Source organism: Strigops habroptila, chromosome 4, assembly GCF_004027225.2.
Source record: "Strigops habroptila isolate Jane chromosome 4, bStrHab1.2.pri, whole genome shotgun sequence".
Taxonomy (NCBI): domain Eukaryota; kingdom Metazoa; phylum Chordata; class Aves; order Psittaciformes; family Psittacidae; genus Strigops; species Strigops habroptila.
In genome coordinates, this window is record NC_046358.1 from 58,597,232 (window position 1) to 58,611,995 (window position 14,764).

The 14,764-nt window shown below is 37.6% G+C and overlaps 1 protein-coding gene across 22 annotated transcripts in view; it reads right to left on the reverse strand.

The window, feature by feature from the left end:
* Positions 1-2,128: 2,128 nt before the first annotated feature.
* Positions 2,129-14,764, reverse strand: part of PPP6R3 (protein phosphatase 6 regulatory subunit 3) — a 56,849-nt gene continuing 44,213 nt past the window's right edge. For 9 of the 22 annotated variants that reach the window (XM_030483879.1, XM_030483870.1, XM_030483863.1 and 6 more), the window contains 6 exons: positions 13,118-13,271; positions 11,712-11,818; positions 10,606-10,756; positions 7,534-7,551; positions 7,099-7,221; positions 2,200-3,680 (listed from right to left, as the gene is read on the reverse strand). In XM_030483879.1, coding sequence (XP_030339739.1) covers positions 3,629-3,680; positions 7,099-7,221; positions 7,534-7,551; positions 10,606-10,756; positions 11,712-11,818; positions 13,118-13,271 — 605 coding nt within the window. In that variant the 3' untranslated portion in view covers positions 2,200-3,628. Of the gene's footprint in view, positions 3,681-4,474; positions 4,597-7,068; positions 7,222-7,533; positions 7,552-10,605; positions 10,757-11,711; positions 11,819-13,117; positions 13,272-13,920; positions 14,045-14,764 lie in introns of all 22 variants that reach the window. The other 13 variants (XM_030483883.1, XM_030483872.1, XM_030483881.1 and 10 more) reach the window with 8 other exon arrangements.

Sequence of the window (14,764 nt, forward strand, 5' to 3'; positions counted from 1 at the left end):
GTCCAGAGAAGAGCAACAAAGCTGGTGAAGGGTCTGGAGCACAGGTCTGATGAAGAGCAGCCAAGGGAAATGGGGGTGTTTAGTCTGGTGAAGAGAAAGCTAGGGAGGACCATATCACTCTACAACTGCCTGAAAGGAGGTTGTAGCAAGGTGAGGGTCGGTCTCTTCTCCCGAGTAACAAGCGATAAGACAAGACGTAACGGCCTCAAGCTGTGCCAGGGGAGGCTTAGATTGGATATTAGGAAAAATTTCTTCCCCCAAAGGGTGATCAGGCATTGGAACAGGCTGCCCAGGGAAGTGGTGGAATCACCATCTCTGGAAGTGTTCAAAAACTGTGTAGACAAGGCCCTCAGTGATATAGTTTAATGGTGGTCTTGGCAGTTCTAGGGTAATGGTTGGACTTGATGATCTTGAAGTTGATTACCAACCTAGTTGATTCTATGAATGAGATTCTTTCAACTATCCTGTTGTCTTCTCAGTGACTACCTGTCAACTCACTGAACAGGGGGAACGTTTGCTTAATTAATGTTAGTCAAGATGACAGTTTACACTTTTACTTAAGTAGAATAATCTTGCTATAAAATCTAGTTCAACACTTACACTTAGAAATAGTAGTTTAACTGGTCAATAGCGCACGAATCATGCACTCTGCCAGGTAACAGAGACATGGGTCTGAAGAGACAATGAGCTACTGCATACATTGCTGGCCTAGCCCCTCTTGCAATGCAATCTTGCTTGAGTAGAATAACCTTACCAAAAGAGTGCTGAGGGTTAAATCCATTGCCCTGATCAACTGACATCACTATTCCTCAGTTCCAAGTGACTGCGCCTCTAGGCATTTCAAAGAGCACTGTGAAATGTGCAATGCTTATTTCATCCTAACTGCTGCTAAATGCTCTGTGCTGTAGGAAGTCAAACCTGTACAAAAGTATTAGACTTTAGTCCATCTTGCAAAAGCATTAGAATACCTTTTAATAAAGACGACTCAAATTCCATTGCCTGCAAGTAAAATTTGATTAAACAGGTCGGGTAACACAGCCATTCAGAAGAACTCTCCAGGTATGTTCAAACCTTGGTAAGCTTATGTGAGTAGCATAAAGTATTGGTAAATGATGGCAAAAGGTGTGTACACCCTCCCCCACCTGCCATAAAAACCTTCAAAACACACCTCCAAAGCTTCCTCTTCAAGTTCAGGATTCCTGTACAAGTAATAATACAGTTAGTGGGTAAAACACATCCTACATCTCCTCAGAACAAACTCACACTACATCAAATCTAGGTTACATCCCAGGCTTAAATTCCCCTCCCTCACAGGCTGTCAAAACCAACAATAAATGCAAATAGTAAAGGAAGAACTCTCAAGACCACTGGAATCAGCATTAGGTAAGCCAACCTAGTTTACCTCTATTGCACCCTTTAATTAGAAGGCAAACTACACTGAAAGGCGAATTCCACTCATCACCACTTCTCACACCTCCACTCAACTGTTATTACCCATTACCCATCAGGAATGGAGGGAAGCGGGACAAAGTTCTCCCCCTTTTCAATTTTGAGTTCATTATTAACTGGGTAGTGGATGGATGTGCCCCTTCATTAAGAAAAGGAAGGGCAACATACTAGAGGACTTTGCTGAACTGTAGACAACAGGGCTGAAACACAGTTTCAAGTCATTTGCTCCTAGTATCTCCATCACTTTTAATGGCTATGTAGCTAGATAATTCAACTTGTTTGCAAGGGACAAATAGCTCCATTGGAAAAGACAAAAGTTTTGCTCCTTACAAGCATCACTTCTGTAAGCCAACACACTGCTCTCCTGTATTTGTAATTTCTACTTGGATTGCAATTCATATATTGAAATGAGTGGTTTTGTTTCCAAACCTGCTTGTTCAATAACAGATCAGAAAGTGACACAAGGACAGCTGCCAACCTTAAAGCTAATACACAAAACATTTTTGGTCAAGCTGATCTGGAAGTAATTCTGAACTGAAGAAAAAAAGCAACTTAGAAACCAATTGGATTTCATCACCTATAAAGAACAAAGAAAAGGGCAACCAGAGTTAATGATTCCACCTATGATATTGTGGTTTTTCTCCCCTCAATTTTCACACAACTGATCAGTTTGCAACAATTTACGATGACAAATGCCACTGAAATTTAATGCAGAAAATGCAAGTGGAAGCAATAAGGGCAATGCCGCTATACATATGTAGTTTGCTTGTTTTATTATTTCTGTATGTAATATAATGTTTAGGCACGTTGCTTGGGATGCCTTCTAGAATAACTCATTGGCCATTGTTTAGAGTATCCTTTTGGCTTTAAATACTGGTCAGGAAAACAAATGATGTAAAAAATAAATGAATATAACTATTACAGAAACAAAAAAGGATTTGCATCTAAAAGTGCAGGAGGTGAAGTTCTTTAACCCTTTCACCAGACAATGTGGCAATATACACTATATTGCTTCTGTTTGTTTGAGAAGGCTGTTGGAATTTTACACTGACATAGAAAATTATAAATTACACAGAATTAGTTTCCATAATCACTATATATATATACACAAACCAGCTGAGAAAAAACTGGTTTAGAACATACAAATGAAAGCCTCACACAGATCAGTACAGTGAAAGTAACAATTAACATGCTCTGCTGCCAAAATTTGTATTAAAAACACTATATACTCTTAAAATGCATGTACTGTAACTGCATTAGCAGCACAGGCATTTCATTTATTTGACTTGTCTAAAAGGTTTATAGCGTTTTAAATACGCAGATTGTTCTGAAATGTTCCATTGTATAATGCTTGGTATTAAACTAAATCTTGGTGAATGGGTTAAAAGGCAGGTGAATCACAAACACAACAAGCCATGTGCACTTCAAATATTCTAGTGTTTCACCTGTAAGGTATTGTTTCAAGCAAACAAGACTTAACAGAACATATGGCTTTACAGTAACATCAATTTGTCAACTAAGTTGTAGCAATAAATACTTAAAATCTCTACCAATAGACTTACATTTTTGATCTGTTCTGAACAATACAGAAAACAATTACCAATTAAAAAACCTGTTGTAAAATGTTGAACACCAAAAAATTCTTATGTAAATCACTTTTGTAAGCTAAACCAACCAAAATAACATTTATAGGGCATTTCCGTTTCAGAAGAAACATGAATTAATTTTTTTCTTTTCTTTTTACAAGGTGAAAAATGTATGAAAACTGCTAAATACTTTGGTCACACTAATCGTCAAATAGTAATGTCTCAAATACATTAGATTTGTGTATTCACTTTTTTTATAAAACTATTCTTACAGCCATTTTAACTATAGTAACACTACTGTCATCATTACGTGGGTAGCAGGATCTTATTTCACAGGCCACCCACTATTTAGAACAATACAATATAAACATACGCAAAAATTATTGGTATTTCTCAATGTGCAATATTTTTACACTTATGAATTTCTGTACAATGTCTTAAAATCTAGAATATAAATGTTGCTGGTCCTGATCCCTTGCGAAATTAGTGCAGCAGTGACTGGCTTCAACAGGGTCTAGATGAAATCCTCAAGAAACACTCAAACACCTGGATATCAGTTCATTTTCTTCAGCCAAGGTAGTAGACATCACATATCATACAGGGCCATTAACAGATGCCTCTCCTAAATGGGTGTGTTGATCAGTCCTAAGAGGCCAAAAAAAGATGTAAGTACGCAAAAGAAACGTTCAAAACGAATTTGGGTAGGTACGAAAAAACCTCCCCAAAACCAACAACTCCAATCATGTGTAGCATGACCCTCGAGCTGGAGCATTAGCTTATTATTAGCTTATGCTTCCTCTCATCCCGTTTATTTTCTGGAGTCCTCAATGCCTAATTAAGCATAGCACTTTAATTAACTGAGCACACCATCGCAGAGTCTTTGGTCTTTATTAACTGAGCTACTAAGTGATCCCTAGACATGCGATACCTCCCCAAGAGAACCACTGATAAAAACCACATTTATGATAGTTCTCCAAATCTTATTCCAAGGTGAAATGTGATACCAGGAGTATTTAAGGTTGCATTTCAACGTAAGCAGCTAAGACAACAGGAAAAACAACAGTGTCTTGAGAAAACCCAAAAACCCTGCTTTAGTTACTCATCTAATCTACAAACTGCTATTTCACAAATACTTTGAATGTCAGTCCATTAGCAAGAAAAGTTCAGAAGTATGTAGGAAAATAAGGAGCAAACCTGCAAAAGTGAAAACAACAACAGTATACACATTTCTAGATAATAGATAAGAAGCTTAATGTAAATGCGGGCTCAATTGCTCTGGACTAACACAAAGATTAAATCAGTAGTGCATGAAAACATTAAGAATTGTAACCAACAAAGGCAAAAAATCTCAACTTCCATTCAGTACCAGTATACTGAATACATTTGAAGAGTCCCTTCAAGAATATAAACCATTTGGAACTACATATGAGAAAAGTTACCTGTAACTCCTGTTCTCTGATGGTGTACATCACAGAGAAGCCACTCTTGGGTCCGTGCTCTACATGCACATGACCAGCAGGAGTCCCCTAGCTAAATCTTTGGCTGCTAAGCTCTAAAAACACTTTTTAAGAAAAATATGTACACATTAGACAAAAGACAGACAGAACTAGACAAAAGTAAACACTTTTTAGGGATACCAGGAAGGTAAGAAGTAATTGCTGCATGGACAGGAAGTCTGATGTTCCATACAGCAGTAAGTCACTTGTTATCTGGAAAGAAGTCCATGACAGTCCATCTCCTTGCAGAGATGACTACTGCTGGCCACCAGCCAAAGACCTACCTAGGGGACTCCTCCCACTAGTCATACATGCATGGAGCCCCAAAAGCACAATTATAATTATCTTGGTTCTTATACTGCGCTTATAAGAGTTTCTGCTGTGACAGCCACCTTTAGAGAAAGCCCTGAGATCCACTGCAGCCAGCGGGACTCGAGGGTAGGAATCCATCGAGATTCCCTGCGACTCCAGAGCAATGTCGCCAACTGCTGGCTCCGAGCGCCCCCTGTTGGTTCACACAAGCATCTTCACACAGAAGTCAGTCGCCCAGTACCCAACGGCTTCTTCCCTACAACTTGATGCTTATCAGCATTGAAAACATTGTCTTGATAAAAACGGTACCTCCAGATAACAGAGACTGTGAGAGACAGTTTACGGGTTTCCCACTTTAACCAAGTATACATGATTGGGTTGTTTTTTTTCTTATTAGAATCCACTTCTTGATTAAATTCATGGGATTTATGCAGAGCAGGAAGTTCTGTCTTACAGGAAAAGGTAGCAGAGCTTCGGCATAACAACCAGTACTGCACAGGTAAGACATACTAGCCCATAAACAAGCTTAAAACCCAGAACCTAAATTTGCCAAACATGCTTGCATCTTTCTTAGTTTGCAGACAGTATAACCAGAACATGTAGTTCTGCGTTGTATGTAGAGCTGTACTCAAAATCTTTGCTTACAAAATCATTTCAATTTTGCCTTCACTAGAAATCTAGACACAGTGTCCATAAAGTCTTCAAAATGACTTTCACAGGATTTATGAGAGAAATACTGCATTTCTCTAATAGTTTAAAATCTATTAAAATCAAGAAACACAACAGCTTTTAAACTATTAAAAACAACTAATTAAATACACATTTAGAAAACGTGTGTGTATGCGTATTCTGAATTCTGATTTTTAAAATCATACCCGTTTATGGGCAAAAGTGACTCCTAGAATTGCTTCTAATTAAGTAAAATCCTCTCTCCCTTCAGAACATGCTCCTATTCAGAGCATCCTCACCTCCTCAAAAAGAAGGCAGCATACCCAGTTCTGACCCCTCAAGCCCTGCCCTTAGGAAGAGAAGCAGACCCTACAGATTACTCAGAGTTTAGTAAATACACACTTAGATTTTCCTACACAGGGTTTTCTTTGAGACAGCACAGTTCCTCTGGGCACCCTTGCGCTACATCTCAAGCAGGAAAAGGCAGCATACCCCTCTATGTCTTACCACCAAAAAACAAGTCTATGGGATTGTACCTCTTGTTCAATAAGCAGCTGGTACTGCTAGGAAGCCAGTGAACTCTTGCCTAGATATTAATTTTAAAGTACTTATGAATACCTAAGTTCCAAGCAAGGTCTTCACCAAATATTGCCTTCAAAGGTCAAAGTCTTCTCACCTATTTTAAGCTCTTGATTGTTTTAGGCTTTTAAGATAAAGATGAATCCTGCTCTGACTAAACCCTAGAAACTAATCTCAGGTATGAGACATGTGCATTAAGCATTTGAAATATTTGGCGATTACTGTGTCGCCCTATGTGCATTTGATTTCGGTGAAGTCAATTTTAAGTTGGGAGGCAAAACACACCCCAAAAGTCATACTGAATTACTATTCTCCAAGACTGCACTAGCAGCCACATGCCAAAAAAAAAATAAAAATAAAAAAAATAAAAAAAATAAAATCTTTCCTCCAGTAAGTGTGCTGAGCAATCCAGGCTGCTCCATATTTCAGAAAAGTTTTATTTGAAGCAAACTATTTACGCACTTTGAAAAATCTTCACATCTGCAAGTATTCAGATTAACATCTGATGAAGACAAGGGTACAAACAACAACTGATTTACAATCAAACAAGCATGACTTCAGGCACCATTTCCTTTCCATACAGCTGAAGTAGTTAGTGGACACCCCCAAACTGTTCTGTGGTATAAAATGCAGAACGAAAAAATGGTAGACCTAACTTACGTAAGTTTTCAGGACAAATCTTATTCCCCTAATATTTTCTTTTAAATCATCATTTTCATAACTGTATCTGTTCAGTATTCTAACTTGACAACATATCACAAAACAGAATTGGGATATTTACAACACCCTGCAGGACAAATAGTAAAAGGCAAATACATTTCTGACAACTCAAGAGTCTTAGAATCAACAGCAAATATAAATTATGAGAATTTTATAAACAGATGCAAGCACATGTTTATATCAAGCCAATAACAAACAGGAATTCATTAATCCCTTTACATCAATCCTATTACAAAAAGCTGCAAACTGATATTTATAGTATTGAAAGCATTCTTGAGTGCAGTTACCTCTGTTCTGGACTGTTGTTAGTAGGCTGCAGAGCTGAAAGAGCGTCTTCTGTAACCTCTGCATTCTCTTCTACTACATATTTACAAGAAGCATCCTGCGAGGTAGACAATTTTCCTTCCTCACTTAAAAATAAAGAAAGAAGTTATTTAAGTTTACTTGTAGGGAAATTTCAGGCAACAGAAGAAAACTGGGGGACGGGTCTGTATTTCACATGCAAATGGATTTTAAGTTATGACTGCAACATGAAGATCAAGCACATGACTCTAGACTTTACAAACACCTAATAATGCACCGGTGTTGATGTCCATTAAAACTTGGCTGGATAAAAGGGCAGGAAATAAAGTGATTACAAATAAAAATCAGAAAAGAAATAAGGAATGTGTGTAATGCCTGAAGGGGTAACAATCACAATCATGATCCTTTACTATACATACCGATAGGATTTCAACACTCTGAAGCCAAAAGTATGCAAAAAATGGAAGAAAGTATAAAACAAATCAAGATTCCCTCAGAAACTGGCATTAATAAAGTCTGTCCATGGAACATATCAGCAGAATCATTAACTCATCACCATCTTCATTAATCTCCCTAATAATTCCACAGTGAAATACGATGTATAGGTTATGAGGTACTAAGACTGCAGCCCAGTCTATTTCATGAACTTCCCCAGGGAGACAAAACCAAACATAGTTCAGTGAAAAAGCAGTACACTCATACCATAGAAGGCATTACCATGTAACTAGGCAGCCTCAAAAGTCATTAGCAAACAAATACTTGTGTTTTGCCTCCAATTCAAAGCTTTTCTGTCTCTCTATCCTATACACTCCCACCTCAGCCACAACATCATGAGTGCACTATGACACAAATTTGACCATGTACCTGCAAAAGATAGTTACAAGGTATATCTGAAGTAGACACAAACATCAATATAATACCTCTGTGGCAATAAACCTATTTATGCAAGAAGTTAGGCACATTTTAAAGCTACTGTTTTTTCTTCTTATTCTTACATTCCTCCTTTCAACTGATCCTTTAAATTTCAATGAATCCTTCTTTTTCCTCCCATGTCTCCTTCTATCTGCAGAGCCTGCAAAAAATAGTCTTTTGCATTGCAATGTCGCATGAAAATCCAGTTTTCCCCATCTGATCTCTCCATCTCATTTGCCTTAATGCTCTTCATATTTGTTCAAAATAAAATACTCATCACCATCACCATCAGAACTCATCTCCTATTTTTTAAAAAGGCATACTTTCTACTAGCATTCTTCTCTTCGTTTTGAAGTAAATTCAGAAACCATACTCTTGGGACTTTGCAGCTTTCCACAAAAAACAATCCTACTGTGCTTCTGATGCTCCTCCTCGCTCCAACATTGACTTCAACACCATCAATTTTCTACTGGCAGAAACCTACATGAAACTTAGGTCTGGAAGCGTCCACTTTGCCAGGTACACAGGCCAGAGTAGGACCTCCTCTAGCTACTCTACTTGTCTCTTAATCTAGAATCCCCCCATTATTTTAAATATTTATTCCAAAAGAAACACTATTTTTTTCTCCCGTTTTTGTTTTGGCGTATTTGAAAGTTGAAGAAATTCACTTGAACATTGACTCCGTAAGAGGCCACATGCCTCTATGAGAGTAGAACAGTCTCTGTATTTTACAAAGACCTCGCCTTTTAGCCTCCCACATTCCCTTAATTTCTCCTTACCAACCCAATCAAGATTCCAGAGTCCAATGGCAATTGCTAGAGTTTTTCGAGATGTGACTGGACAGAGTGCTAGACAATTTCACCTGGGATCCCTTTTCCACAAAAGGTTGGAGCAGATTATCTTTTGAGGTCCCTTCTGACCTGGGGAATTCTCTGATACTGCCTCCCTTTGCACCTCTGTATCCTTTCAGCTACAAGAATTGACGTGCTTAAACCACAGCTCAAGCAGGAACTGGCACCACATGCTGACTCCTCACCTCAGTTTCTGCACCAGTATCAGAAGTCACAGAATTTGAAAGTGTGTGTGAATTAAAGCAGTTAAGGAGAAGTTAAAAACACCATGGATAACTAAATCCAACTGTAAACATCTAACACAATAGGAGCGTAGATCATATAAAAGTGTTCCCATAATAGAGGATAAACTGGAGAGCAGGTGCATAATTTACTAAGTTAGCCAGGCACTACAGTTCTATGCCACCGTCAGCAATGAGTCACAATCCTCCCCTAAACTGCTTTGGTTCAATTTCTCTAACAATTCCATTTGATTTACATGGACTGCACAGCCGTAAATGCTCCCTTCTCTGCACTGAAAAAAATATGAAGAAGTCAAGTGAGGTGTTAAAGACTGGTGGTGTTATTTATTGCTTTGATAATCAAAAGGATGGAAGAGAGTAACTGAAAGCCATCCAAAACAAATAATACTTACCTACTACCACTAAGTAAAATGAATTTCAATTAAGGCAATGAGAGGACAAACACTGGGAATTTTTTTCTACTGAAATGGACCGACTTACTTATAAGCAACTTTCAAGATACATCGACAATTTCTTTTCAATATTTAAAGCGAGAATAGGGACAGATATTAGGAAATTATTCTAAAATAATGAGAAGACGGTTGCATGTCAAAACGCTAGCAGCATGTTCCGATTTGTCAAGACTGGGGGAAAGGGAGGGATACACCAGCTCAAATTAATACAGGCATAATTACTTTTGCAGGTCAGACTTGGTAGCTTCTTTTTCTCTACATAAACATTTAATGTTACATAAAAAGCACTGGATCATGAAAGTCACAAAATCTGAGTAGACAAGATGGAAATGTGCTTTATTCCCTTAAAAGGATCAAACGTTGATATATGCAATATGGCATATAACCACATTGTAAGTCAGCTATTTCTGAATCAAGCACTTCGTATTAGAAGATACCAAAATTAAGGAGTTTGTTTTTCTGGTTATTCTAGTACTCTTATGTACCATCAGATCCAGAACGCATGTGACTACTTTTCTGTTCATGACTTGCAGGCTTTTTAGAGGTAACACTGGCCCCTGTTTTAAACAAGAAACTATTTTAACTAGTCCAGAACAGATTTAACACCATCATCCATACCACCAACAGTGATCATCCCAAATGTCTGACAAGTTACTCCTAGATGAAAGGGACAGAGTTCCAATCCAAATCAAACAATTCTGTGCAAAATTCAAAAAGCTTAGCTTTGACATGCTATCAACTGTATGTTAATAGAGTAATTGTATATAAAAAAAGTGCACAATAATGTGCATCAGGTCAAAAGTTAGTCAGTCTTCCTCTAATAAGCTTCCACTAAAATTAAAGCTTGATAAGGAAAGTCTTACGTTATAATAACTAACTGAAAGGAAAATTTCAAAACAATTACTTTGGAAAAAGGTTTCTAGTTAAAGCCTCAGGAATCACCACTTGTAAAGAACTTTTTCTGATGATGTGTAGTGTTCCATCAACAGTGCTTATTTTACAAGGGTGGGAAGACAATAAATAGGTATTCTCACCTTTTGAAAACAGCTGTTTCAGTTTTAGCATCTACAGTGAGGCTCAGTGTCTCCTTCATGCTGCCGTTCATTACTGTTTCAGTTACCTTGTCTGCATTTTCTATATCATCCTCTCCATCTGAGCTGGCCTCCATAGCAACACTTCCTGGGGCTAGATACACAGAAATAATTTAGTACATGGCTCCTTATTTAATGAGGAAGCATAGAAGCCAATATAACCAGAATGATATTTTTGCAGTTTTGTACACTTGAATTCTTCCTTACAGAGAAAATCACCTTTCTGCAATCCCCACTACACATACATATAGAGAGAGCATAAACGCTTACAGATGCTGAAGTCAGGTTCCATAACTGTTTTTCTTTGCTACTGCAACAGGTTTGCCTGAACAAGGCTTCAGCAGGATTATAGCCATGTATTATTTTTCTGTACAGTCAAATTCGTTACACAAGCCCACACAGTACAAATGTGACAGGAAGTTTTCAAGTCTTTGGGAAGTCCGACAAGCCTTTGGGAGTCCAGTCTCCCTGGACTCCCATACAAAAAGCTGAAAGCCAAACATGTGCTAATTAACCAGTTCATAGATGAAGAAAGAATGAGTGCATCCATAATGAAGGTAACTTGGAAAGAGATGAGCAGGAAGGGGAAATTTTAACACATTGAGGCTACTGGCCTACTCCCACATAGTAAGAGACTAGAGGCTACCACTCTTCTGAGGCATCAGCTCAGCCAATGAAGCGCTGATATAGGTAAGGATTCTCTAACAGAACACACTTAGGTTCTTTGTAATGCTTTTCTGCTCCTGAGGTGCAGGCTTTTTAGAGGTAACAGTAACACTGGCCCCTGGTTTAAACAGGAAACTATTTTAACTAGTCCAGAACAGATTTAACGCCATCATCCATATCACCAACAGTGATCATCCCAAATGTCTGACAAATTACATTGGTTCCTGTTTTAAATAGGAAATTCTTTGACAAGTCATTTTTATTACCTGGCAGAACAGAAGACTAGCCAAATGAGAGGTCTGTGGAAACCCAGATTTTAAAGTTCAGGTTCTTTTTTGGGTATAACTCTTAAAATCAATCTGTTTGCACTTTAGCATACTTACTTTCTAGCTGTGTTGCAAGAGCAGTTACATTTGCACTCAAGGGATCAATTGGGTCTGTGTTTGTTTCCATTTCCACAGGAGAATTACTTCTTAAGGAATCTTTTGAGCTTCAAATACAAAGTAAAAAAAAAAATTTTAGAAACATTTCTAAACAGCGGAATTAAGTGTTCTTAAAACAGTATTTTTAGTTTTGTATCAAACCTATGAGGCCTACAACTCTACTGAAACTGAATGATAGCAAGTTTGTTTGCAGGAGTCATGGGAAGGCAGTCTGAACAGAAGTTTAGTAACACAAAATCCACCAGAACTGAACTGACTGTGTATGTTTGCTGCTGGGTTTATTTTACCTTTTATTTAGTTTGGTTACAAATAGTAATGGACATGTCCCTGATAAACAAGTCACTGCTGGATCCTTGTAGTGTTTCCAACATGACATGAAACTGACTTTCTAAATGCACTCCTTACAATTTGAAAGATGATTTTCTGCTGAGACTGCCAACACAGTCCTCATCATCCACTACAGAAGTAATTTTTGTAACATAGCTATGAGTTTTTTATTCTGAAGGAACTCAAAAGACAAGATTTGGCCACTTGAAACACTTCCCACCCTTTACAGAATGTCTTTCTAGCCACTAATGTGGCAACTCCAAGACCTCCTTTTCTAAACCCTTAATACTGTCATCAATGTACCTGCCTCAAGCATGAAACAATGTACTGGTTTACACTGGGAGGGGGGACATGACAATAATTCTTTTATATCTGAGCTCTTTAATGCCTAAACAGACAATTAAAAGCCAGATGTGTAACAGGAAGAGTGTGATTGGAGAAGGAATCAGTTCTTGACTGCTAGTACTTTGCAACTCAAAATTTACATCTATATGACTAAGTGCTTAGACAACAGACTTCAGGTTATGTTTTATGTGGAGTTCAAGCCAAGAAAGGAAAGTGTATCTCAGGCATTCTCAAAATAGTGCAGAACTGCCTAACCTAAGTATCACAGCTGTATAACCATGCAAGTTTAAAACAAAACAGAACACTGACAAAACCCCACACCTATTTGTCTTATAACATCAATGAAACAGAATCATCACAGACATTTTATGACCCTTACAGCCAACATTCAACCCTTCACTGGGCTCAGTCTAAACTAAAAAATTAATTAAAAAGAAAAAAAAAAAAAAAATCAGTCCAAATTCTAGTCAGAGATTAATATTAAAGACCCAAATATTCTCTAAAAACCCTCTAAAACAATGACACATTAGGATTCGCCCATCCTACAAACATGGGGCCCTTTGGCTCCATACACTACATACCATGTATTCCACCAGCACGCTATCAACACAGGCTTGGCTAGAGATAGACATCCCAAGGAAACCAAGCTTGCCCTCAATCACTAACATTCTTACCTTAAAGAGGATGCGAACTCAGAAAAGGAAACCCAACCAGTTTCTTTTGCTGGCATAGGTTCTTCTGTACTCCACACATCAGACCCAACAGAATCCAGAGTGGCACCATGTGCTGTCTCCATGGGTACATCAAAGTTAGCTGACCAGTTTGGTGCTGAAAAACCATCAACAAGTTCATTAGGAAGAAATTTCAATAAAGGACATTTATTGAGCGCACATACGCCCAACTCACTGATTCTCTATATGTACATTGCAAAAGGAGCAGCAAAATTTGTAACTAGACTTTAACACACATGCAGAAGAATCTTCTTTATATTGTTAAAAATGAATGCATTCCCCAAAAGGGAAATTCTGCTAGTAAAGCAGAATTTTAAAAACCGTTACTTGGAGTTATTCTGCTAAAACCTGATATAGCTTCTCTGAAGAACAAAAACAACAAACCATACTAGATCAGAAGTATAATCCCACTTCATTCTTTAACCTAACAACATTTGTTATCACTTTTCAAAACAGATATCTTTAATAATAATAAAATCTTAAGAGCTTTCATCCCTTTTTTGGTTTCCTATGCACATTTTCCTGAACACAGAAAACTACATGTCAACTTACATATGGACAGTCTCTAAAATAATTTCTCATGCACTAACACCACTGCTAAGTTTCAGAAAAGTTTAAGGCTTTTTACAACTTAAAATACTTATTTGGATTTTAAATTTTGGAGTAACTTAACAGCATCTAATTTAGGATAGGTCAATTCAAAAATACTTCACCTACCCAAGGGAAACATTTTTGTTAACACTTACATACAAAAAACCAGGCTGTAAAGGAAGCTCTGACTAGCAATTAGAAATTCCAGCCCAGACAGATATGGGAGGAGACCCACATGGATCAAAACTTGTTTGACACACAGATGCCAACGACACCAATCTGACAAAAGAAAAGAAAACCCTTAACTTTTCCTTCTATTTTAATTTAATTCAATTCCTTACAGTCTAGATAAACACAGGGTTTTTACCTACTGGTGTTGTCAGTTTAACTAAAGCCAATTTAGTCTACTGCGACTTTAACATGGAAACTTTTAAACCAGTTACATCAGTTCAGTTTCCACATAAGAGTCTACTGACTCACATCTTTCATTCACACATGAAACCAGACCAATGAAAATTCACTTGGCTTTCTGTAGGAAGTCTTTCAGAAGACCATTGTTAGATGAAAAGTTGGTCTGAGAGGCTTCCAGTAAAAATAACAGGTTTTAGGTTTGGCAATTAACATATTAGTTTTTGCAGGCATTCAAGATGTACAAATGATTACATTTCATCCTTCCCTTTCTGGTTTTTCCTCCTTTTTTCCCCCCTCTTTAAGAGTAGAAACATGCATTTTAGAGAGACTAAGTAACTCAAGACATGTAAGGAATTCAAACTTCCCAACATTTGCATGCTCTGTTGCAAGCAGTCGTTACAGTGGGTAAGACTACTTTCATAGAATCATAGAATCAACTAGGTTGGAAAAGACCTTCAAGATCAAGACCAACCATTACCCAAAACTACCAAGTTCACCACTAATACTTTATTATGATACAATAAAATGGTAAATGAGGAAACTACTACAAAATAAGACTGCTAACACTTCTATAACCCAAAGCAGCTG